At 43.8% G+C, this 23,026-nt stretch overlaps 1 protein-coding gene across 1 annotated transcript in view; it reads right to left on the bottom strand.

The window, feature by feature from the left end:
* Positions 1–23,026, bottom strand: part of BTBD9 (BTB domain containing 9) — a 298,931-nt gene that overhangs the window by 117,185 nt on the left and 158,720 nt on the right. Inside the window, exon 7 of the mRNA XM_026649595.1 lies at positions 13,365–13,474. Coding sequence (XP_026505380.1) covers positions 13,365–13,474 — 110 coding nt within the window. The remainder of the gene's footprint in view (positions 1–13,364; positions 13,475–23,026) is intronic.

Below are 23,026 nucleotides of genomic sequence, written 5' to 3'. Positions count from 1 at the left end.
TGGGAACCGTGATCAGCCGAACCTGCGGATGCGGCAGGTAAACAAACCGGCCCGGCCCGCCAGGGGCTTTCCCCGAACAAGCGGTGGACCAGCTTTGAGAACCACTGAACTCGATCACACCAATTAAGAGCTCAATGAGACTATTATAAGACACATCCTTTCTTCAGAAGCATCCATTATTACTGAAACCTAGTTTCCTCTAGAGTATCGATAAAGAGGGAAATTTCCAAAAGGCACAAATGGGAGTTTAGGGCCAAGTATCTGATTCCCATTGACTTTCAGTGGGAGTTAGATGCTTAATTCCCATTTATTCCTTAACAAATCTCTCCCCAAAACCTTACATTGCACTTGATAAAAGGCAGTTTCATTTTGTGGATAAAAGACCATACTTGGTGTCAGGAGACGTGGATTTTAAACCCCCAATGTGCCAGTGATTCACTGTGTGATCACGGGAGAGACACTTACTTCTTTGAGCTTCTGTTTCCTCAACTGTAAAATGATATTTAACCACCTACATAAAGCTCTTTGAGTTCCATATTAAGTGCTAATTATTATATTAGAAGTGTTTATTAATACTTAGCATATATGTAACATAAATCCTCAACACCCTTTGAGATAGGTATGTGTTTGTAGCGAGGCGCTGTAATTCCCCGCTGCCCCGGAGAGGGACAAGCCTCTCCGGACACCAAAGTGGGAGGAGCCAGTGAATCCTGCGCCAGCCCCGCAGAGGTCACGGTGCAAGACAGGAAGTATAAAAGCCCAACCCCAGAGCTCACTAGAAGAAAAGCCGCCGGAGAGGCCAGACGCCTGTGGCCTAGCTCCTGGTTGGGAGATCCCAGCAATCGGTGGCCGACCCAAAGACTGGCCAGACCAGCCGATGCCGACCAGAGCCCGGAGAAGCTGTCAAGCCTGTCCCTCACAAGTTACCCAGAGGAACCGCCAAGCCTACCGCTCACCAGTTACCCTGAGGAGCCCATGGTGCTTGACCCCTTGGAGGACACCGTTCATACCCAGGTACCTCTAGAGGGGGAGTTAGGAAGTAGCCCGGGGCAGCCGACCCTAGTCTGGCTGCAGCACTGCCTGAGCCTATGTCAGTGTGTTGCAGCTGAGATCCCCACTGACACAGCAGCAAGGCCTTCTGCCACTGCTAGGGCCCTGGGCTGGGACGCAGTGGAGTGGGTGGGCCTGCATCCCCCCTGCCATCCAACTTGTGGGTGGCAGTCTCCCCCTCTCGCAGGCCCTTCGGAGCCAGGAGCCTGGGCCTGCTGTTTACCTGTTTGCTCAGCCCCTGTCTGAGGACCTGAGCCCGTGACTCACTACTGCCTGCCGACCGGGTGTGAATAACTGTTATGTTTTGCCTCTACTACTGCTGTGGCACAAGACCCCCACAGCCAGGCTAATTCCCCGTCACAACTGAAAGGAAATAGCGAGGCGGTGTGGTTCCCCGCCGCCCCAGAGAGGGACGAGCCCCAGCCAAACCCCTCTACAGTGTTATTTACCCCATTTCACATGAGGAAAGACACAGAAAGATTAAGATATTTCTCTAACGTCACTCAGTGAGTAAATGGCAGAATTGGGATTAGAATTCAGGAGATCCTGGCTCCCAGTCCTGTGCTCAAGCCACTAAATAATACTGGCTTTTTAAATTGACAACTGTCCTTCCCACCTTTAAATATTGAAAACCCAAGGTCTGACAAATTATTTGCTGTAGATGGCAATTTTTATGTTTACCACCAGTTAGACAAGCCAGTCAGCACCCTGGGTATTACATAGGAATGTGAATTTTCTCATACACTCCTATGTAGTAGAATTTGCTACCTGCAAGAAAAGAGGGAGAAAGTTAGAATCAATAAGGTTTCTACTGACCTGAGAGAAACTAGTAACACTTACTAGTGTTGCATGCAATTGGCTGGTTTAGAATAACAAAAGAGAAGTCTGCTTTTTCTGGTCAATATCTGCTGGGGCTTGCTGTTTCTGACCCAACAAATCAGATCAAGATCATTCAAGTCATTAGAACGAAACAGACTTTTAACTAACACCATAGTGGCTATAGAGCTCTTTCATTAAACATGAGGGCCTACCTGCAGCCTGCTTTCAGAAACAGCAATTGCTTCAGAAAAACTTAGAAACTGAGCATTGTTTGCTGCAGCACAGGAAACAGGGAAGAAAGAAAACCTAAACCATGGGAATAGATCTTTAGATCTACAGAGAAATGGACAGGAGTAAATAAAACTGGGCATGTGGCCGTTCTTTACTGTAGAGGGAAAAAAATTCCCAGCAGTATTTAGATAATCCTAAAATTTTCATAATTTCCTAAGGGTATGCTTAGTGCAAAGCTGACAGATGTTGCTGGGAAAACCTGTTCAACTTTGAAAAAAAGCTAACCTTTAAAAGGGGAGCGGGAACAAGATACGACAGCTTTGTGTAGATTTGACATTAAACTGGTCAAGAAAACAGCACCTCTCACTGCTTCACAATGGGGGAGAGAGTAATATTTCACAAAGCTGAACTGCATTACTAGGAAATTGATTTGGCTGTTTTCCCTTTGCTATATGCTTAAATTATTTTTTAAATAACTGCCATTGAGCAAAAGACAAATAAATGATTATTTATTCCGTTTCTTTCCTTCCTTTTTTCTTTAAAACAATTTCTCATAAGGTACAGGATGGTCTGCAAATGAGGGTTCACAATGATTCATAAGTTCTGAATAGCATTCCCCAGAGGATAACCAAGGGCATTCTATTTTTTATATCCATCTCCTGCTCTTTACCCATTATTCACTGTTTTCCCCTGGTATGTTATGTAGAAGTAGAAAGATAGGCCGATAAATTGAGACAGACCTGAAAACCCAGAGATAAGTACAACAACATATAATATAGACTTTTCAGATTGTACTCCCAATGACCTGGACCAGACCTCAAGGTAAGGTGAGAGGTTGCTCATACCCCCATGCTTGCATAGTCCTTGACATTCCCTAAGCAGAAGATGCCAATAGTGCCAGAATTGAGGATTTCAGTAACTCAGCCAGAGATTAGGGATCTGTTACAGGAGTGGGTGGGCATGGTTCTATGGCCTGCAGTGTGCAGGAAGTCAGACTAGATGATCATGATGGTCCCTTCTGGCCTTAAAGTCTATGTGTCATAATATCCCTGCTGTACTAGACACTGACTATTGTCGCCTGGAACTGAGTTTAGGTAATCAAATTCTCTTCACTCCAAAGCAGAGAAGGGCAAAAGCAAGCTCCAAGACAAGAAAAGACAACAAATGTATAAGGAAGATCCTGACCCTTTGTAGAAGACCCTGGTCACTGGGTAGTTAAAGAGCTCTAGCAAGGTCTTCACATCCCAGGGTCCTGACTCTGTATCCAAACTAATAGCTCTATCATTTGCTAAGACACTGGTATATTTTGTTTTAAATTTCTAAATAAAGTCTCAGACTTAATGCTGTTCAAAATTTTTGATGGTGAAATTCATTAAAGTAATCACTGTGTCTCTTTTTAAAATTTTATGTCCTTGTTAAGCAAAATATTTATGTCAATTCTATAAGGATGTATGTAGGGCTGTTTAACAAATGTATGCATTTACAGACTAACAATGTGCTATAAGGAAAATTAAACCTCTGCCCAAACATCTGCATTGGGGAACAATTTCACAGGATCTCATTCATTTATATCACTTATCTTGTTTATCAGGACAATGAATTGTAAATTGGCACTAAAACAAGCAGTGCTAAGAGCAATTCCATCTAGCTTTCCCTTAAAACTGCTCGACAACTGCCATTAAAGCTTTTTGGGTACTGCTTACAGTACCTGTTTTACATCTCTCTTCTCACATTAACTTTTAAATGTCATACGTTGGGAGCTAATGGTTTTGACATGAAAATGTTGTATGTAAAACACAGTGACATAAAATTGCTATTACCAATCTACTACATGAAATTACACTTCACTTTTATTACTTGTTTGCCAGGCTCCTAATCTCCACTTTACAGCGATGGCCATTATATAGACGCTACACACTTGAAAATAATATGTCTGACAAATGTTCCTCCCTGTATGGATAGCTACCTGATCCAATTGAATAAGTCCAATAAAGAGATTAAATAACATAGACTATATGCAGTTGCATGAGAACCCCCCAAAAGCCTCTCTCACTGATCCAATTTTTTGTTATTCCTTTGATTGATGCTTTAAATAAGAAGACCCTTTTGTATCATCCCTGGCAATTGTCCAGGAAGTTGTTAAAGGTCACACAGCTCTTCCTAAAATGGCTGTGTCCCCCTGATGGACTAGCCAACATGCATTTTCTTAGTAAAACAGGCTCTTATAATGACTACATTGTAATATCTTGTTTAGTATTTAATGGCTGCCACACTGTCTATACAGTCAGTGCAGTAACTGTATCTAATAGCTAGTCTAAATAAACAGTGCACAGCAAGGTAGGGTGTAAATCCACAGTGCACTAGCCTGCCACACACTAATTGTCCACGTAGACACTGCTATCGTGCCCTAAAAGTTCCCTACTGTACTTTGAGCTACTCCACATTGAAACAGGAGGTGAGTGTGCACTAAGAAAACTTACATTGGGGCCAGGTCCAGTTAGTGAACGGTAGGCTAATGTGCTATATATTTACACCCCAGATTGCCTAGACCAGGGGTGGGCAAACTTTTTGGCCCAAGGGCCACATCGGGGTTGCGAAACTATATGGAGGGCCAGGTAGGGAAGGCTGTGCCTTCCCAAACAGCCTAGCCCCCGCCCCCTATCCACCCCCTCCCACTTCCCGCCCCCTGACTGCCCCCCTCAGAATCCCCGACCTATCAAACCGCCCCTGCTCCTTGTCCCCTGACTGCCCCCTCCAGGGACCCCCGCTCCTAACCGGCCCCCGAGACCCTCCCCCTATCCAACCCCCCATTCCCCGTCCCCTGACTGCCCTGACCCCATCCACACCCCTGCCCCCTGACAGGCCCCCCTGGGACTCCCACGCCTATCCAGCCGCCCCCTGCTCCCTGACCCCCTGCCAGAACCTCCCCCCCATCCAAACGCCCCCTGCTCTGTGTCCCCTGACTGCCCCCGGGGACTGCCTGCCCCTTATCCAACGCCCCCGCTCCCCACCCCATTACCACACTGCTCAGAGCAGCAAGAGCTCGCAGCCTTGCCGCCCGGCCGGAGCTGCACTGCCCGGCAGGAGCGGTGGACCAGAGTGCTGGCGGTGCACTGAGGCTGTGGGGGTGGGGGGACGGCAGGGGAGGGGCCGGGGGCTAGCCTCCCCGGCTGGGAGCTCAAGGGCCGGGCAGGACGGTCCCGCGGGCCAGATGTGACCCGTAGTTTGCCCACCTCTGGTCTAAACCAATGGTCCCCAAAATTTTTATCTTGCGCCCCCATTACCCCTATCTGCCCCTCCCCCCGACTCCCAGAGCCAGGGCCAGGAGCGGGGCCACGCGGACAGAGGTACGGGGGCTGAGGCTGGAGCCATAGCTGGGGGCAGGGGGAGGGAGTGGAGCCAAGGTCGGCAGCTGGGGCCCCAGGCGTGGGGCCAGCAGCCAGGGTGAGCCAGGAGCGGAGCTGGATGGTGCTCCCTCCCTGCCCCTGTGGGGGCTGGCCCAGGCCCCAGCTGTACCCGCTCCCAAATGTTCCTCTGTGCCCCCTTAGACCAGCCATAACACATTGCTTCTGAAAGTTTTTTGAGAATGCAAGGTGCTATATGTAACCAAATTCTTTTCTAAACTATCCACTCTTAGCCTTAGTGCCCTCATATAGTTCTAGGAGAATAGTTCTTGTGGGGTCCTTCGCTCTCTGAGTTACTTGAACACTGCGATATCACTTAGAAAAGTGGGAGGCGCTAAGAGAAAGATCTTCATTAAGCAGCACAGAAAGAGCTAAATATTGTGCCAGCCCTCCCACTGGCATCACAAAGGCCTGGATCCACACAAGCACTTAGGCGTTGCAATGCTGAGCAACAGAAATTTAAAAAGCCTGAGTCAGATGCCTAGGCTCTTATACAATGAACAGGGAGAGATGAGTGCCTAAGAATACAGTGCACATAAGCCAGCATGCTAGGTGTGGAGATGCCTAAGATAGCCAATGGGAGCTGCCAACAAGAGAGATGTGTCCTAAGCCCCTCCCCTCTAACAGAGTTAGGCACCTAGCTCCAGGCTGCAGGATAATGCCTATCTCGCTAGTGATCCACAACCAGGAACCCCTCTTCTGGAGTCTGGCAGCTTAGGCAGCTAAACAGTTTCTTGTGAGAATGAGTTAGGCACATGCCTAACTTCACACAAAACACTGGAGGCAGCAGCAGCAACCTTCTTATAACTTCTAGTCCAGTGATTAGAACTGAAAAGTGTGAGAACCAGATTGAATTTCCACCCCTTCGGCTTGATAGGACAAGAGGAGGTGAAAGGATTTGAACAGATATCTCCTCTCTCTCAAGAGAGTGTTCTAACTAGAGCCCTGCAAATCTGCGGATATCTGCTTCATATCCATGGATATCCGCTTCATATCTGCAGACCATTTTTGCAGATAGTGGATCGGATGCAGATACAACCATGCAGGGCTCTACTCACCAGTGGCGCCTGGCCTGTGGCATCTGGCTTGGGAAGCCCAGGGGGCGCTTGGGCCAGTGGCCAGGGGGCAGGTCAGAGTCGGGGCTGTCCAGCACCCACTCGCTACGCCGCTTCCTGTCCAGCAGCTCGGGCCCCTCAGGCAGCACCAGCATCCCCACCATGGCCTGGCCCAGCAGCACTGGCCGTGCTCCCAGTCCTGGGACCAGCCCACTGGCTCTTGGGCAACAGGGCCCACCCCTAGCCATGGGGATTGGAGCATGTGGGGCCCCAGCACCGCACCCCTCCGCCCCACTGTGATGCAACACGCACTGCTGCTGCCATGCGCTGTCGCTCGCAAGCCCCTGGGAGCAGCACAAAATGCGACGCCCCTTCCCCTCGAGACCCCGCCCTTGCGCTTTCCCTTATCCCCAGTCCTCACCCTCACGCTGCCTCTTCCTGCAAGACCCCACCCCCCACTCACTAGCCCTTGTGAGATGGCTTGCTTCTGCGGGTGCGGAGACAGGTAAAAGACGGCTAGCGGATTGCAGGTTGATATTGGCGGATGTGGATCCACATTTTTGTATCCGCGCAGGGCTCTAGCTCTAACCTCTGAAACTATGGGATAATTTGATAAGGGTGTTTCTCAGTCTGTGAAAGCCGTTGCACTATGGATAAATACCTAAATAGTCATTGGGCCAGAGAGAGAGAGAAACAGAATGGCTCTCTAGCCTTGTGATTAGGGCAGCCACCTGCAAGGTGCAAGACCCAAGGTCCAGTCCCTCTGCTCCAATCATTCTTTATTTATCAAAAGTGGAACAGCTTCAACAGGAGATACTGAGAAAGACCCATATCAGAATATCTCATAGCTCAACGGTCAGAGCATTCTCCTGAGGTATGTGGGAGGCCCTGTTCAAACTGTTTCTCCTTACCTCAAGCAGAGGGGGAATTGAATCTGGGTTTCCCACATCCTAGGTGAGTGCTTTGACCACTGGGCTAAGAGTTATACAGTGGGAACCACCCCTTCCTCCTCTGGCCAGATATTGAATGGGGCCTGATCCTCTGAGCATGGGGCCCCTGACCCTTCTGTGCCTGGGAGATCATGGACAGGACCAGAGACGGGCTTTTAAATCTGCAATGACATAATCCATGGTCTGTTCCCCAGGCAGAGGGGGAGTGCGGCAGCTGCAGGGGCAAAGGAAACTGTCTAGTTTCCTCTTCCTCTGCTTCATTTCAAAGGACTGGAAAGCACAATCCAAAAACTTCATAAAATCTGGCCTGTGATTTCTGTAATGAGAAGCAGAGGACACATGATTGGGAAAGCATAAAGGAGCAGGAGTCTAAGCCTGTCCCAATGGATGCAGGGGAGATGTATCATCTGCAGAGCCTTCTGACTGAGATCTTACTGAAAATCTAGCCATCTTGAGCTCTGTGTTAAATTTAATTATTAATAAGATGCACAAATAAAAAACATCAAATTGCATTGAGTCACCCAGCTCTATCAAAACACACAACTGAAGTTAGAGTGAGAACACGTCCCTACTGTTCCAACAAAGCTTAGAAGAAAAAGTATTCAAATACGATTTAAATATTTCTGATTGAAACTTTAACATCTTTCAATTTTTTGTAATATAATGCATTTCAACAACCCTAAGAGGTTCCATGGAAATTTGCAAAACATTAGAAAAAATCTGAGGCTTCCTATGGTCAATATAAACATTTACAATTCAATTTATTGCACTTTCAGTTTTGTCTTATAACAGTAACATGGAAAACAAAGTCAATAAAGATCAAGCTAGTTATTCCTGTTATCATCAGGCTAGAATTCAAATAATTTCCTGGCAGAATTCTATGCCATTTATATGCTAATTGTATCACAGATAATGGCATGCTTTCAATATACTGTTATTCTTTGCTAAAATCTAACTGTAACTTTAACAGGGTAACTTACCATTTAATGTTGCTATAAAAAAAGATATTTAAGTCTTTACAACCTTTAGCAACAGAGATTGAGCAAAACCAAGAGTCTCCACCACTAGATTGAAACTGAAATGCAACTGCTTTTATAAGGCATCCATTGACATGCAACTACTAAAACAGACAAAGAAAGGAGCAACATGTCACACCAAAACTCTGCCAAAACCAAACCAAGTGTCAGAGAGATATTATCTGAAAGACCAGTGAATTAGGATCTAAGCTCACACATATACCCCCACACATTGACCCTCTTATTAAGAGGTGGGCAAACTATGGCCTGCAGGCCACATCCGGCCTGCAGGACCCTCCTGCCCAGCCCCTAAGCTCCTGGCCCAGGAGGCTAGCCCCCGGCCCCCTCCCCTGCTGTTCCCCCTCCCCCGCAGCCTCAGCTCACTGCGCTGCCGGCGCAATGCTCTGGGTGGCGGGCTGCGAGCTCCTTGGGCAGTGCAGCTGCAGAGCCTCGGCCTGACCCGGTGCTCTGTGCTGCGCGGTGGCGTGGCTGGCTCCAGCTGGGTGGCACGGCTGCCTGTCCTGGTGCTCTGGGCAGCGCGGCTGTAGTGCCACCAGCCACCGGTGCTCCAGGCAGCGTGGTAAGGGGGCAGGGGAGATTGGATAGAGGGCAGGGGAGTTCGGGGTGGTGGTCAGGGGGCGGGGATGTGGATAGGGGTTGGCGCGGTCAGAGGGCAGGGAGCATGGGGGCAGGGGTCCTGGGGAGGGCAGCCAGGAAAGAGAGGGTGGGTTGGATGGGGCGGCAGAGGGCAGTCAGGGGCAGGGGTTCCGGGGGTGGTCAGGGAGAAGGGGTGGTTGGATGGGGCAGAGGTCCCAGGGGGCAGTCAGGAATGAGAGGAGAGGTTGGATGGGGCAGCGGGGGGCAGTCAGGGGCGGGAGGTCCGGGGGGCGGTCAGGGGACCGGGAGCAGGGGGTGTGTGTGTGGATGGGGCAGGAGTCCCGGGGGGCCCGTCAGGGGGCGAGAAGCGGGGGGGGGGGGGCGGATAGGGGGCGTTGGCCGGGCCACATCTGGCTGTTTGGAGAGGCACAGCCTCCCCTTAAAGGCCCACCAAACAATTTTGGAAACCCAATGTGGCCCTCAGGCCAAAAAGTTTGCCCGCCCCTGCTCTTATTTATTGGCCTGACAAAGTAGCCTTTAAATAATACAGCTCTCACTTCACAAGTTGAAAGCAAACAGTGTTACATGTGCCCTAAACTGTAGATTAAATACCCAAAACAGCACCATAAGTAATTCTTAAAATGCCAGCTCTGCTAATACTATAATACACATGTATATGTTACTGATTTGCACACAGTAATAATATGGCTTTACATGAGTGAGCACAAGATTTCTGCACCTTAAATTAGGTAAGACCGTATTTATTTAAAAAGTATTTACTCCATCATGCTGGGTACTATCCTCTGTTGAGTAACTGCATACTCTTATTGATATTGCACTTTTTCTTTAAATGCAATTCCTCCCTACAATGCCTGGATACCCTGCCTTGCTGACATCAGATATGATATTATTTTGTGAACTCCTCAGGGCACAGATAAGGTCTTTTTATCTGTATTATGAGGAGTCTTGCACACTCTTGAACCACATCAAATAAAATTTAGAAAGACTTAACCTGATCTTTCATGTATCTTTGTCACAGTGTGACTGGCCCCTTTAAGAAAGAGTGGGTGTCCAGAGCACCTGCGACTGATTAGCTGCTACCCAGTTGGGTTTAATTAAGTCAAAGCACATGGGCCTGAGGAGAGGGAAGACAGGAAGAGGAAGGGGAGAGCTGCCTGGGAGAAGCAAGGAAAGATGTAGGAAGGAACTGCCTGAGAAATACGTAGAGAATAGCAAGTGAGAGCTACCTGGGAGGAGTAAGGAAAGAGGCAAGGGATAGCTGCCTGGGAGAGACAGGAAGTTTCTGCAGGCATTACTACTTGGAAATAGGGAGGAATTGGAAGACAAGTGGAAAGGCTAGCCTGCTGACCTTCCTGAGCCGGAAAGCCAGTGACAGGAGGCTGAAAAGGGCTCAGTAGTTGGATTGTGTTTGGGCAGAAGTGTTATGAAACTGGTCACTCTCAGGTGGATGGCCAGGAGACTGGGGCTCTGGAACAAGAGCAGAAAAGAACTGGGAACTGAGTGCTGGTGGACTCACAGGTGGATGATCTAGAAGTAATCTCCCTGGAAAGGGGAATGGAAAATTGCTATACCTTTCTATGTTTTACTGTGAGAATTGACATAACGGTTTTTGCATGAGGATTCTATGGATTATTGCAGGTATATATGACTACAATGTGCCCACAGGTGGGACTCTGAATTGGACAGTGAGAGGAACTATGCTCTTATTATGGCTAGACCAAGGGGAAACTGAGACAGGCATACTTGTTCTGCTGCAGCCTGCCGCAGGAGGGCTCCACAGGCGGGGGCTGCCTTCTCACATACTTACAAGCCTAAAAGGAGATTTTAAAAGAGATTTTGTGGTAAGTCTCATGAGATGCTGAAGAGTGATTGTGAAATTACCTTGTTTCTCCACAGTACATGGCTAAATAGAGGACTGGATGACTCAGAGACTATCTCTCCACAGTCAAGAAACTTAGGAGAGAAATGTCCCACTAGAATTTTTTCCCCCTTTTGAAAACTGTTTTTCCTCCACTTTCACTGCGGCATGCATAAAATTTAAAAATTCTCTGAATCCTGAAAGGCCTCCTCTGAATTCTGGATCTTACTATCTTAAGAGGCAATGAAATATACTGCAAGAAGTGGTGCTTCCTGTCTGGGTTGGAGCGTACAAGACAATTCTTCAAATGCTGTCACACAGCAGCTACAGGAAGTCTCAAATAATCTTTATAAAAGATTATTTTGTAACAGTTACTCTAGTCATTAAGCATAGTAAGTGTGACACAGAGGCATATTGGTGATTCATTACTCACTACACTTAACATAGTGTTATCATGATATATACCCAGAAGATGGCATGTAATATATCATTGGAAAACTAATAACTCACTAATCATTAATATTCTTGCATGATGTATGTATGGGGTGTGTACAAAGAGTTATAAATATGTGCTAGAATTACGTTCCTAAAATGTGTTTGGCAAGCGATGCATAAGCACAGTTTGCCCTTTAAACAAAGGAACAGGTATTTGCTTGTTTGTCTAGCCTGGTCATCAGCCAGACAATGAAAGTATATTTACATATAAAGTAAACAAAGCTATCAAGCTAATAAGCATGGGAGAAGGCAGCATGGCATCTACATCCCATGAGGAGAGAGATACTTCATCTAGGGATACACTTCAGAAGAATAAATTTCAAAGGTTTATTGAGCAATAAAGACAGGGGTTCTGAAACGCAAATCATAAGTAATTGAATCAACTGATTGTATACAATATTACTGTATTATAAAAGTGTATTGAGTAAGATCTTTTATGAAAGCCTGTGACACAAGTGAATAATATTGTGAAATGTATGCGTTAACACTATATGAGGAATTATGGATACTAGCTGATATTATGCTTTAAAGTTTGTGATCAAACACAGGGAAGGTAGCTATCTACCTGTCTCCAGTGTAAATTAAGCATTATGGAATCAAAACAATGGAACCCCTATTTACGTATGAATCAGCAGGGGGATGGGAAGTCAACAGGAAGGGAAGAATAGCAGGTAGCTGTCTCTTGTAACAGGGTCAATGAACTTTGGAAGGTATAAGCAGAAACAGAAAGCCATTGTGGTATCCATCACTTGGGGGATTAAAGGGGCCAGGGTTCCTGAAATCACAGAATGTTGAATCCTTCAGCCAAAGGGGTTGAAGTCTCTGGGAACTGAGTTTAGGTGAGAAACCTGCTTAGGCAAAGATTGTAACTTGCTGAAATTAAGTTTAGTGGTAGAAAAGTATTTTTACTTTTGTTTCCTTGTAACTCTTTCTCTCTTTTTCCTTACATTAGGTATCACTTAATCTTATGTCCTTTTGTTAAAATAAACTTGTTTTATTTTACTATAAACCAAATCAGTACTGTGATTGAAATAAGAGCATTTGTCAAACCCCAGTTAAATTAATGAGCTACAGTATATTACTTCTTTAAAGGAGCAACAAAATTAACTTCAGTAAGTGTTCAGTGAGAGGGCTGGACACTGCAGAGAGACATCTCTGAAGAATTCAGAATTTGGGGCGCTGAAGAATTCAGAATTTGTTTGTTACCTGCAAGGTAAGGTTTGGACTGGCAGAGTCCTGAAGAATTTGCTGGCAAGGCAGACAAGCTGGTGTGTTAGGGAGTTGTCACACAGCTTAGCTGTAGCATTTGCTGAGGCTTGAGAGGGATAACATAGTAACTCACAATGCTGAGAATTCCAGCAGACAGTGACAGTAAATCTTTTAGGCTTGGCCTATACACAAAACTTGAGTGAGCATAGTTATGCCGGGCAGAGGTATGAAAAAACACACACCCCGACTGACATAATTATGGCGACAAAACTCCCAGTGTAGACGCAGACAGAAAAGTGCTTCTGTAAGTACAGAAAACGTTCTTTGCGGAGGTCTTATTTCTATATTAGCAGAAAAATTCCTTCTGTCAATGTATGCTGTGTCTACACTAGGTGACTATGAAGGCATTGTTATGACACCATAGGCTCTGTAGTGCAGACATCTTTAAAGTCATTTAGCCAATCTACAATGGAAGCCAGCACAGGAATATTCTTACAAACAAATGGGCTTTGCTTCTACTGGTATGAGTGGAAACCTAGGCTTGCAAAGACAAGATGAGTTCAGGCAATAAACCTGAAATGACTGAGAACAAAAGTGTCTTTGATAATTTATAGACAGTAGAGATAACTATAGAATTAAAAAACAGTTGTATTTCTTACCTATAAGACCTTTCTCAAGAGTGAAGGTTTTGTTGGTAAACATGCATTCAAATGCCACAATATGGAAAACTTTGTTCACTGTGTTGTGGGTGCCAACTATTCGGATGTACCTAAGAGAAAATAGAGAAAAAACAAGTTAAAGACAATAAAGACCCTCTTCCCAAGTTACCAATGATTCATTAGGACGCTGTCAGTGCTCTTGCCCTAGCAAAACATTTTGCCGAGCTACAAGAACCAGAGAATTGTAAAGATGATTATGGATTTAACTACAGATATTGCACCTACTCAGAAGTGCTGGCTCCAACAGAACTTAGGAGAATTACAGCAAATTTAAGAGCTGTGAAATTTATCAGAATTTTACAGGATGTGGATTAGATTTATCAAGAAAATCAAAACAAGACATCATCCAGCTCGAACATTGGCTGTTCGTACAACTGTTTGTCCATAATACAACCACATTTGAGAACTACAAATAGCTTCCTGATTCTACTAATGGCTATGGAGACTGATCAACAACTTTCCACCACCATGAAAGATTTCATACACTAAAAACAAACTCGATAAATCAATATTGCTTCCCTACAGAAGCCATAAATTCTTTTACTATAATGCTGCTTCTAATTCCATATTGCTAAATTAACTCTTGACACATCAGACACCAACTTCCTTTTATTAATTACAGAAAAGTTATTTGAATAGTCAGGCTTTGTTAGACAAGCTACCTCTGGGTTTCACTCTTGGTTGTATAGCTTGAACTTCTGAACGTTAACGCAAAGTCACAGGCAGCGGCTCTTGAACAAAGTGGCCTATCCACCCTTTGCATTACCTTGGAGGCTTCACCTTCTACAAACAAGTATTAACCTTGAATCAATCTGCTCCCCTCATTTTCCAAAGGGATCTGACAGTTCAGAGGTTAATGAACAGCTGAAGTCATTATTATGAGTTCTGGAAAATCCCAAATGGGATACTATACGCTTTCTTGGTGGATCTAAAAAAACAACCACGAAAATGACTTGAATAGATGATAGCATTTCTCCAATTATGAATTATCCACACTGAAGGAAGGTGCATATTAAATGAACAGATTTCAATTAAGAGAAAGTAGAATCTGTAAGACTTTAGCAATATCTTTCCCTCTGCTGTGTAAAATAACCTTTCATTTATCTAATGTAATTTTAGTTCTAACCTAATGGCTGTTCGCTAATACAGTAAGATTGTCTCACGTTCTTCATCACTCCAAGTTAACTAGGTAAAGTAAATGATTATTTCTTTTTAGCCCTTAACTAAGAAAGCTTTTTGTACTTAGAGCTATTTTCCCTTCTAGTTTTATTTAGGTCCCATCTACATACCAAAATGATTGTGTAAGGGGAACAATTCTTAAAAAACACTGTTGATAAATGTTTCAACTAATATGTATTTTTAATTAGTGTAGGCATATCAGAATTCTTTAAAATGATTTTAAATAAGTGTTTTATGAAATGTTTACTCCATCCACAAAGGTGGCTAAACTATGTAAGCCGAAAACATTTGAAAGATCAACTTTTAAAATAAATTTCCTAACATTGTGATTTTATGTTGCAGACAGAATTTTAGTCTATCTTTAGGCAGCCAGCAAATACATTTATTTACTTTATCTGCTGACTGTTTCAAACTGGTCACTTACTTCAAAGTTATTACTAAATACACTTTTTGGCCAACTTATGAGACATGCTAAACCATATGGAATTTATGAACTTTCTCCAACAGGGAGCTGTAAGCCTCTATCTGCCGTACACATGATGCAAGACATGCAATCTTAACTCTTGTGAGTAGCACAACTTTGGCCCTTGCTGCAGGCAGTCATGTGATTTTTGAGGGAAACAAAAAGAAACTCCTTCATACAGGGGAGGTATACTATACTGCATGCCTAGAGACCAAAGTTCTAGTCCCAGTTCTTTCAATGACTGCTGTTAATATTTCTGACCCCTTCACAATCCTTATAATGAATCAAGACTTCATGCCACTATGTTGGGGGTAACTATCATTCACCCATTTCACAGACAGATACCTGAGAGTACACACACTGTCATTTCAGGCTGGGAACAGAACAGAACAGAGCCAAATATTATACATTTTGCCACACAGCGTTTCAGAAGGAATAAGTCAAATCAGGTGCTTAGTAAACTATGCTAACACAGTAAAAAGAACGAGGAGTACTTGTGGCACCTTAGAGACTAACAAATTTATTTGAGCATAAGCTTTTGTGGGCTAAAGCCCACTTCATCAGATGCATACAGTGGAAAATACAGTAGGAAGATATACACACAGAGAACATGAAAAAATGGGGGTTGCCATACTAACTCCAATGAGATTAATTGACTAAGGTATGCTATTATCAGCAGGGGAAAAAAACTTTTGTAGTGATAATCAGGATCGCCCATTTCAAACAGTTGACAAGAAGGTGTGAGTAACAGTAGGGGGAAAATTAGCATGGAGAAATAGTGTTTAGTTTGTGTAATGACTCATCCACTCCCAGTCTTTATTCAAGCCTAATTTAATGGTGTCCATTTTGCAAATTAATTCCAGTTCTGCAGTTTCTCGTTGGAGTCTGTTTTTGAAGTTTTTTTGTTGAACCACTCTTAATGCTAACACAGTGTGGCTCGGTTTCACCCTCTAGTGGCTAGATCATATGTAAAAGCATATGACTGCTACTTGCTTCTACACAAAGAGCTCTAGTTCTTTAGCTTAAGTGGTAGAAGTTCATGCTTTTACATCTAGCAGTCCCAGGTCTGGTCCTCTCAGATTACCCAGAGGCATTGTTACATTTGACTTTGCTGACGATAACTCTCAGATCACACTGCTCCCAGAGCCAGTAACCAAAATACTGATGCTCAGAATTCTACTGCAGTCTCAAAAATACTTGCAAAGTGTGTGTTGTCTCCCTGTATAGGCTGGTCCACATAGAGAATAACAACATGCTCTTTTCCTCCACCAGTTACTTCTAAAGTACCGGTATAGTAGGAAAGGTCAGTGCTGTGAATCTGAAGGTGGTTAAACCCTGCTTATAACCCATGTGGGGTGAAAAAACATATACATATATGTATAAAAGTTAGTGAAACAACCCTGGAGTAACTTTTGGCATGATTTTATATTGCAAAACATTGTATTTAGAAGTGAATTTGGTGGTTGTATTATTGTTGTATTTCTGGTGTTTGTATCTTTCCCTTTAAGAATAGGGTGTGATACTCTTCTGTAGAGTCTTTCAGATTGAGAACAAGGGGCAAGAGATTTTGCTGGTGAGTCCAGAGAGGGGAAGAACCTGCCCGTTCAAACTCCAAAAATTTCAGAACTTATAATAAACCTATCTTTCAGAAGGCAAGCATTATTATCTAAAGTGTAACATTAAAACTTATGGGGGACTGAATGTCTCAGGGCATTGCTAATGAACAAAGCCCTTCGCTGTTGGTATTTACTGATTTTCTCGAAAAAAATTGTGGGTTTTGAAAAAGCCAGTATTGGGTTTTACTGATTTTTCACCCAAATTTTGGCTTTTTTGGGGACCCATAAATATTCTGTGGAGGAAACACACATGGCTATGCTGAAGGGCCAGGGTCAGGAGGGTAACGGAAGGCTGCAGTCCATGAATACTGTTCGCCTACCCATAGACAGCGCCCGCTGCTGATCCCAGCCCTTTGGCACAGCCCTGTCCACTTCCTGGGGCCATGCTGAAGGGCTGGGGTCAGGAATGGGCGCTGTCTGGCAGAGGAAGCAGATGGGCTCTTTGTGGGTAGTCTCTACTGCCAGACCAGGCTCTCTGCCCATCTCGCTTTCCAGTGGTGCAGGTGGAGCAGCCATCAATTGGCAGTTAGGCTACTCTGTGCAGGAAACCAGCAGAGACTCTGTGAATGGGGAGCTGAAGATAGGACCCTGTGATCTGTGGCAGGACGGTCAATGCTCCCGGCCCTTCAGCACAACCCACTCTGCTTCCTCTGTGTAGTGAGGGAGTGAGAAGAGCAGAGAGCCCATTCCTGGCAGCTGAGACCACCTGACCACAACCACATCAGTAACCCCCTCCCCAGGCACCCCTTCTCTGCCCTTTGCCCTTTGTTTTAGATTACTTACTTTCTCTGTTTTTAAAATTTAGAATAAACACAGATAAATTCCCAGGAAATTTTGAAAAAAAACCCATAAAAATTCAAAACGAAGGGCCTTACTAATAAGCTCCCTAGCCTTTCAGTTTGTCAGTTTGAATCCTGCTCAGTTCAATAGGAATTAAAAACTGTTCCCATCTATAGATGTTTGGTACCACTTACATGAGATTGGTGGGTTTCAGTTCCAGCTCCCACATCACAAACTCACCACTACATTTAACATTAAACTGTAAACTCTTCATTAAGTGCTCGTACAGTGCCTAGCAAGATGGGCCCCTAATCTCAGCTGAGTCCTTGTAAAAGCTCCTGCAGTGGGGGTCAACACTGCATAACTCACTGTACAGTTGCAACAGTTGACAACATTGTAATTGTCAGACACATATTGGGGGTTGGTGAGGGGGGGTTCAAAAATAAGAAGACAGGCCAAAAACATTTTATTATTATTTTTATTTCAATCTCATGATTTTGGGGCTAATATCCTGAGTTTTTTGCAGGGTCTGACTCATGATTTTTTAACTTTTGGGGTTAGCAATAACTAACCTATCATGCTGTGCTGTGATTGTGCCAGTTCTTACCAGCTAACAGGAACCAGATCAGCATTTATAGACTCATAGACTTAAGGTCAGAAGGGACCATTATGATCATCTAGTCTGACCTCCTGCACAACGCAGGCCACAGAATCTCACCCACCCACTCCTGTAACAAAACCCCTAACCTATGTCTGAGTTATTGAAGTCCTCAAATCGTGGTTTAAAGACCTCAAGGTGCAGAGAATCCTCCAGCAAGTGACCAGTGCCCCATGCTGCAGAGGAAGGCGAAAAACCTCCAGGGCCTCTGCCAATCTTCCCTGGAGGAAAATTCCTTCCCGACCCCAAATATGGCGGTCAGTTAAACCCTGAGCATGTGGGCAAGACTCACCAGCCAGCACCCAGGAAAGAATTCTCTGTAGCAACTCAGATCCCACCCCATCTAACATCCTATCACAGACCATTGGGCCTAATTACCTGCTAATAATCAAAGATCAATTATTTGCCAAAATTAGGCTATCCCATCATACCATCCCCTCCATAAACTTATCAAGCTTAGTCTTGAAGCCAGATATGTCTTTTGCCCCCACTACTCCACTTGGAAGGCTGTTCCAGAACTTCACTCCTCTAATGGTTAGAAACCTTTGTCTAATTTCAAGTCTAAACTTCCTAGTATCCAGTTTATATCCATTTGTTCTTGTGTCCACATTGGTACTAAGCTTAAATAATTCCTCTCCCTCCCTGATATTTATCCCTCTGATATATTTATAAAGAGCAATCATATCTCCCCTCAGCCTTCTTTTGGTTAGGCTGAACAAGCCAAGCTCTTTCAGTCTCCTTTCATAAGACAGGGATGGGATTTGGATGGGATGCTTCCAAAGAAAAGCCCAGGTTGCAGGACATAAAACAGCTGATTCAGTAGGCAACATTCTTCCTTCTGAGTCAGTACTGAGCAAGTCCCCCACATTGTCTGGCTATTAGCACATTGCCTAAGGGAGGTGCTATCTTTAGTATGAACTGTAAAAAACAATGTTTTGACTACCTACAATTATTAAAAGATCCCATGGAAATATTCCAAGAGCAAGGGTGTTAACTTGTGCATCATGATCAAATTCCAACACAGGCAATTAAATTCTACCTCCTTAAATTCCCCCAACAGTTTCAGCTGGATATGGTATTTTTCTTCACTTCCTGTCCTACACAGTTCAGTACTGATGGTATGCACTTTTAAATAGTCATTGCATTCTAAACCAAAAGCTGCTCAAGTGATTATGTATATCTTGTGTATACATATCCTAAGACAAAACTATGCTGAAATGGTGGTAAGGTTGAGGGTATATAAAAGTAACTTAAGAGAAAAATACATTATAGAGATGTTGCCATTATCCCCAAAACCAAGCATTAGAACCCCAGGAAATTCAGAGATACAGCTGCATTGAAAATAAATTCAAATATGCTAAAAGATATAGAAAGGGAGAGTTGTGGCACCCAAACAACCCTTACTGCTTCCTAGTGATGCCATGCAATGAACATTTTAGTTTTTGATTCCAGATTAAACTGATTTTTAAAGATCGTTCTCCCCCTATATATATTTTACCTCCTGATGTATTTAAGGACAAAGTTAAGGTTTTTTGGATGCCTTAACTCTGCATTTCCAAACCTTAACATGTCTAGATTTCTTTTAAGTGTGATCTTAGGTCTGAAGTTTCTGGGTTTGAAATACCTGGTTTTGGGATCATTGCAACATTTCTTTAATATTTTTTCACCCCTAAATTTCTAGCATTTACTTTCAAGCTTAACTCCATTTCATCACAGTTTTGCCTGAATTTCCTTGGGTTTTTTTAAGTTATTAAGTTTCATACATGAACACTAAATAAGAAACCCAAAGATAATATTTCTATACAATATTTCTAATAGATTGATGATATGTAGTATCAACCTTGAATCATTTTTTAAAATTTTAACTTTCAAAGGGCAAATTCATTGGTATACCAGAGCACTGCAATGAAACCAAACTAATTAAGCTGGGTTTATAGCTGCTTCGCATCTCTAGAGAGACACAAAGCTACTGAAATCTACTGGTGAATCTGGCCCTTAATTTGCAACTGACTAAATGTTTTAGAGAGCTGTATTACAGACACTGATGCTGTGTGAAAGGAAGGTTGCTCGGTGCCTCATCCCTGGGGTCTAATGTCTCTGTGCTTTAAGGGGTAATGTCTCCCTGCTCTCCTGGCTCATTTGTGCTGGCAGTGGAGCCAAACTAGCTGGGCCATGGGGAACCTCCCAGCACTGATGCCCAAGTTACCATGTGGTGAAGGAATCTTTAAAGAGCAATGACAGTTGGGCAAGTAATTTACAAGCGAGAACTCTTCTCAGCTGTGCAGTCTCCCTCAGACCACTTACTAATTACAACCAAGAGAACTGCTGTGTGCAAATTAGCTGAAGATGAAGGGTGGTGATTGGTTGAGCTACCTCTCATGCCACAAAGATCGCACTTAAAAGCTACTTAAGCTGTTCACCTTACCCTTTCTGTAGCTTACTTAAAAGCATTGAGATAAAAAATCATCAATAACATAGCTTAATTACAACTAAATTTCTTCAAATATAGCCTATGCACAGGATTTAAATTAATTTTAACCAAGTGGAAAGTTTGGAAACTTTTTATTTCAGTATGAAATAGTGTTTGTTTTTGTATGAAAAATACTGTGTGTCATATTATATATATATATATAATATGACACACAGTATTTTTCATACATAAAGAAGCTGAATCCCTGCTTTAAATGCAAAATAGAACTCAACCTTAATTATGGAGTCACAACCAGTGCCTCTAGAATACGTACAATATATTATACAAAATTTGGAAAGCACTTGAGAATACTTCAAAATGTAAAGAGATAGATAAATGAAAGATATTTAAGTATATTACCTTAAATGCATAATCTTACCACTATACTCACCTATCTTGTGAATACAATACCTATACTGGTACAGATTTAATTATTCACCTTTAACATTCACTGTAATCTCAGGAAATTTAAAATGTAAAATTCACAAAATGTATGATTATTTAAAAATAACTTCCTCCTTAAAAATAGATAAATACATCATCAATCCTTTACCAGTCGAACTGACCAAACGGAAAGAATGTTTTGTAACTTGGCCAGCAGGAAGTGCTACATGAAAAACATCATCTCCATATCAGAGGGGTAGCCGTGTTAGTCTGGATCTGTAAAAAGCGACAAAGAGTCCTGTGGCACCTTACAGACTAACAGACGTACTGGAGCATAAGTTTTCGTGGGTGAATACTCACTTCGTCAGATGCATGTAGTGGAAATTTCCAGAGGCAGGTATAAATATGCAGGCAAGAATCAGTCTGCTTATGCTCCAATACGTCTGTTAGCCTATAAGGTGCCACAGGACTCTTTGCCGCTTTTTATCATCTCCATAAAAGATCAATAGCATCCCCACTGAAATATAGCCAGTCTATACAGCTCAGCACCTGAGATGCAAAATTCATGCCAGATCCCAAGCCTTCATCAAAACCTAAGTCTCATCATCCATTTACCCCTGAAATAAACCCTTAGGTAACTTACAGCAATCAATAAAATGGTCTGCATTTATTCTTATTAGACAATTTACAGTAAAAAGAATGAATTTTTTCAAAGCTTTCTGTTCTAGGTCATGGCACAGGAACAATGACAACAGATACCACACTTTCTAGACAATTATTTTTGAATGAAAGCTGGAGGTTTTACTTGTTTCTCTTCCCCTTTCAATGTCATTTCTCAAATACACAGGAGGCTGAGATTTAAGCTCATAATAAGGGCACTGCAGACAACTGACTTTATCAAGTCTGTAGAGGGACACTGCTGGAAAAATGGAATGGATGTTCCTCAGTATCTCTAAGGTCCTCTGCAAGAGCTTAGCCAGATGGAAGATAATTAAAACTTAAATAAGGATAGGGAAGGAACATATGCAACAAACTGACCACCTCTGATGCAAATGAATGCTAAAGGCATAAATCCTTATCTAGCTATCCAGAATTCCATCTTTATCTTCCTCTTCTTTAACTAATTCTACACAATAACTGGGTTCAGTGCACACATGAAGATTAGGGCAGGAATGGAATACAGTTCAGAGTAGACAAACAGGAAAAGGTTGGAGAGTACTTGAACTTTCAAGCTAGTTTAAATTATGAGAGGCAAAACAAAGTGAAAGTTGGGAGTATCTAAATCAGAGGTCAATCATCCAAAGATACATGTATTTATACTTCTAGCAGCTATAGTAGAGACTGCACCTTCCCTCCCTTAACAAAAGGCCTCTATCTATGGTGTGCCCTTTTGTACCTCCAGTCCCTGCCTCCTCCATTCATTAGTTTAAGCTCTAACATAAAATATAGCTTTGCTTATCTGGGATGGAGACTGTGGTTTGGAGCAGCTCATACTTCATTACAGTTCAGATTGTACACAAGTGAATGGAAAGCAGCGGGCACTCGTACAGATACTGGAAAATCTTAAGACCCCCTGATCTAAGCACTGCGAGGCCTAGACTAGAGGCATCTCTTTGTGAGTCCAACATGCAAGTCCTAATGCAAAGGTTATAATTAAAATCAACATTAGGGTTACCATATTTCAGCAAGCAAAAAAGAGGACGGGAGGAGCCCCGCCCCCATCCTGCCCTAGCCCCGCCCCTGCCCCTCCCACTCCCCGCCCCCCTCAGAACCCCCAACCCTCCTCCTGTTCCTTGTCCCCTGACTGCCCCCTCCTGGGACCCCTGCCCCTAACTGCCCCGCAGGACTCCACCCCCTACCTAAGCCTCCCTGCCTCTTGTCCCCTGACTGCCCCTTCCTGAGACCCTCCCCCCATCCTAACTGGCCCCCTAGGACCCTACCCCCTACCTGTACCCTGACTGCCCCAACCCTTATCCACAGCCCCACCCCCAGGCAGACCCCTGGAACTCCCACGCCCCATCCAACCACTCCCCATCCCCTGACAGCCCCCCC

The sequence above is a fragment of the Terrapene carolina genome, unplaced genomic scaffold, assembly GCF_002925995.2.
Source record: "Terrapene carolina triunguis isolate 2854851 unplaced genomic scaffold, T_m_triunguis-2.0 Scaffold85, whole genome shotgun sequence".
NCBI lineage: Eukaryota > Metazoa > Chordata > Testudines > Emydidae > Terrapene > Terrapene triunguis.
This window is presented reverse-complemented; position numbering and strand designations above follow the sequence as displayed.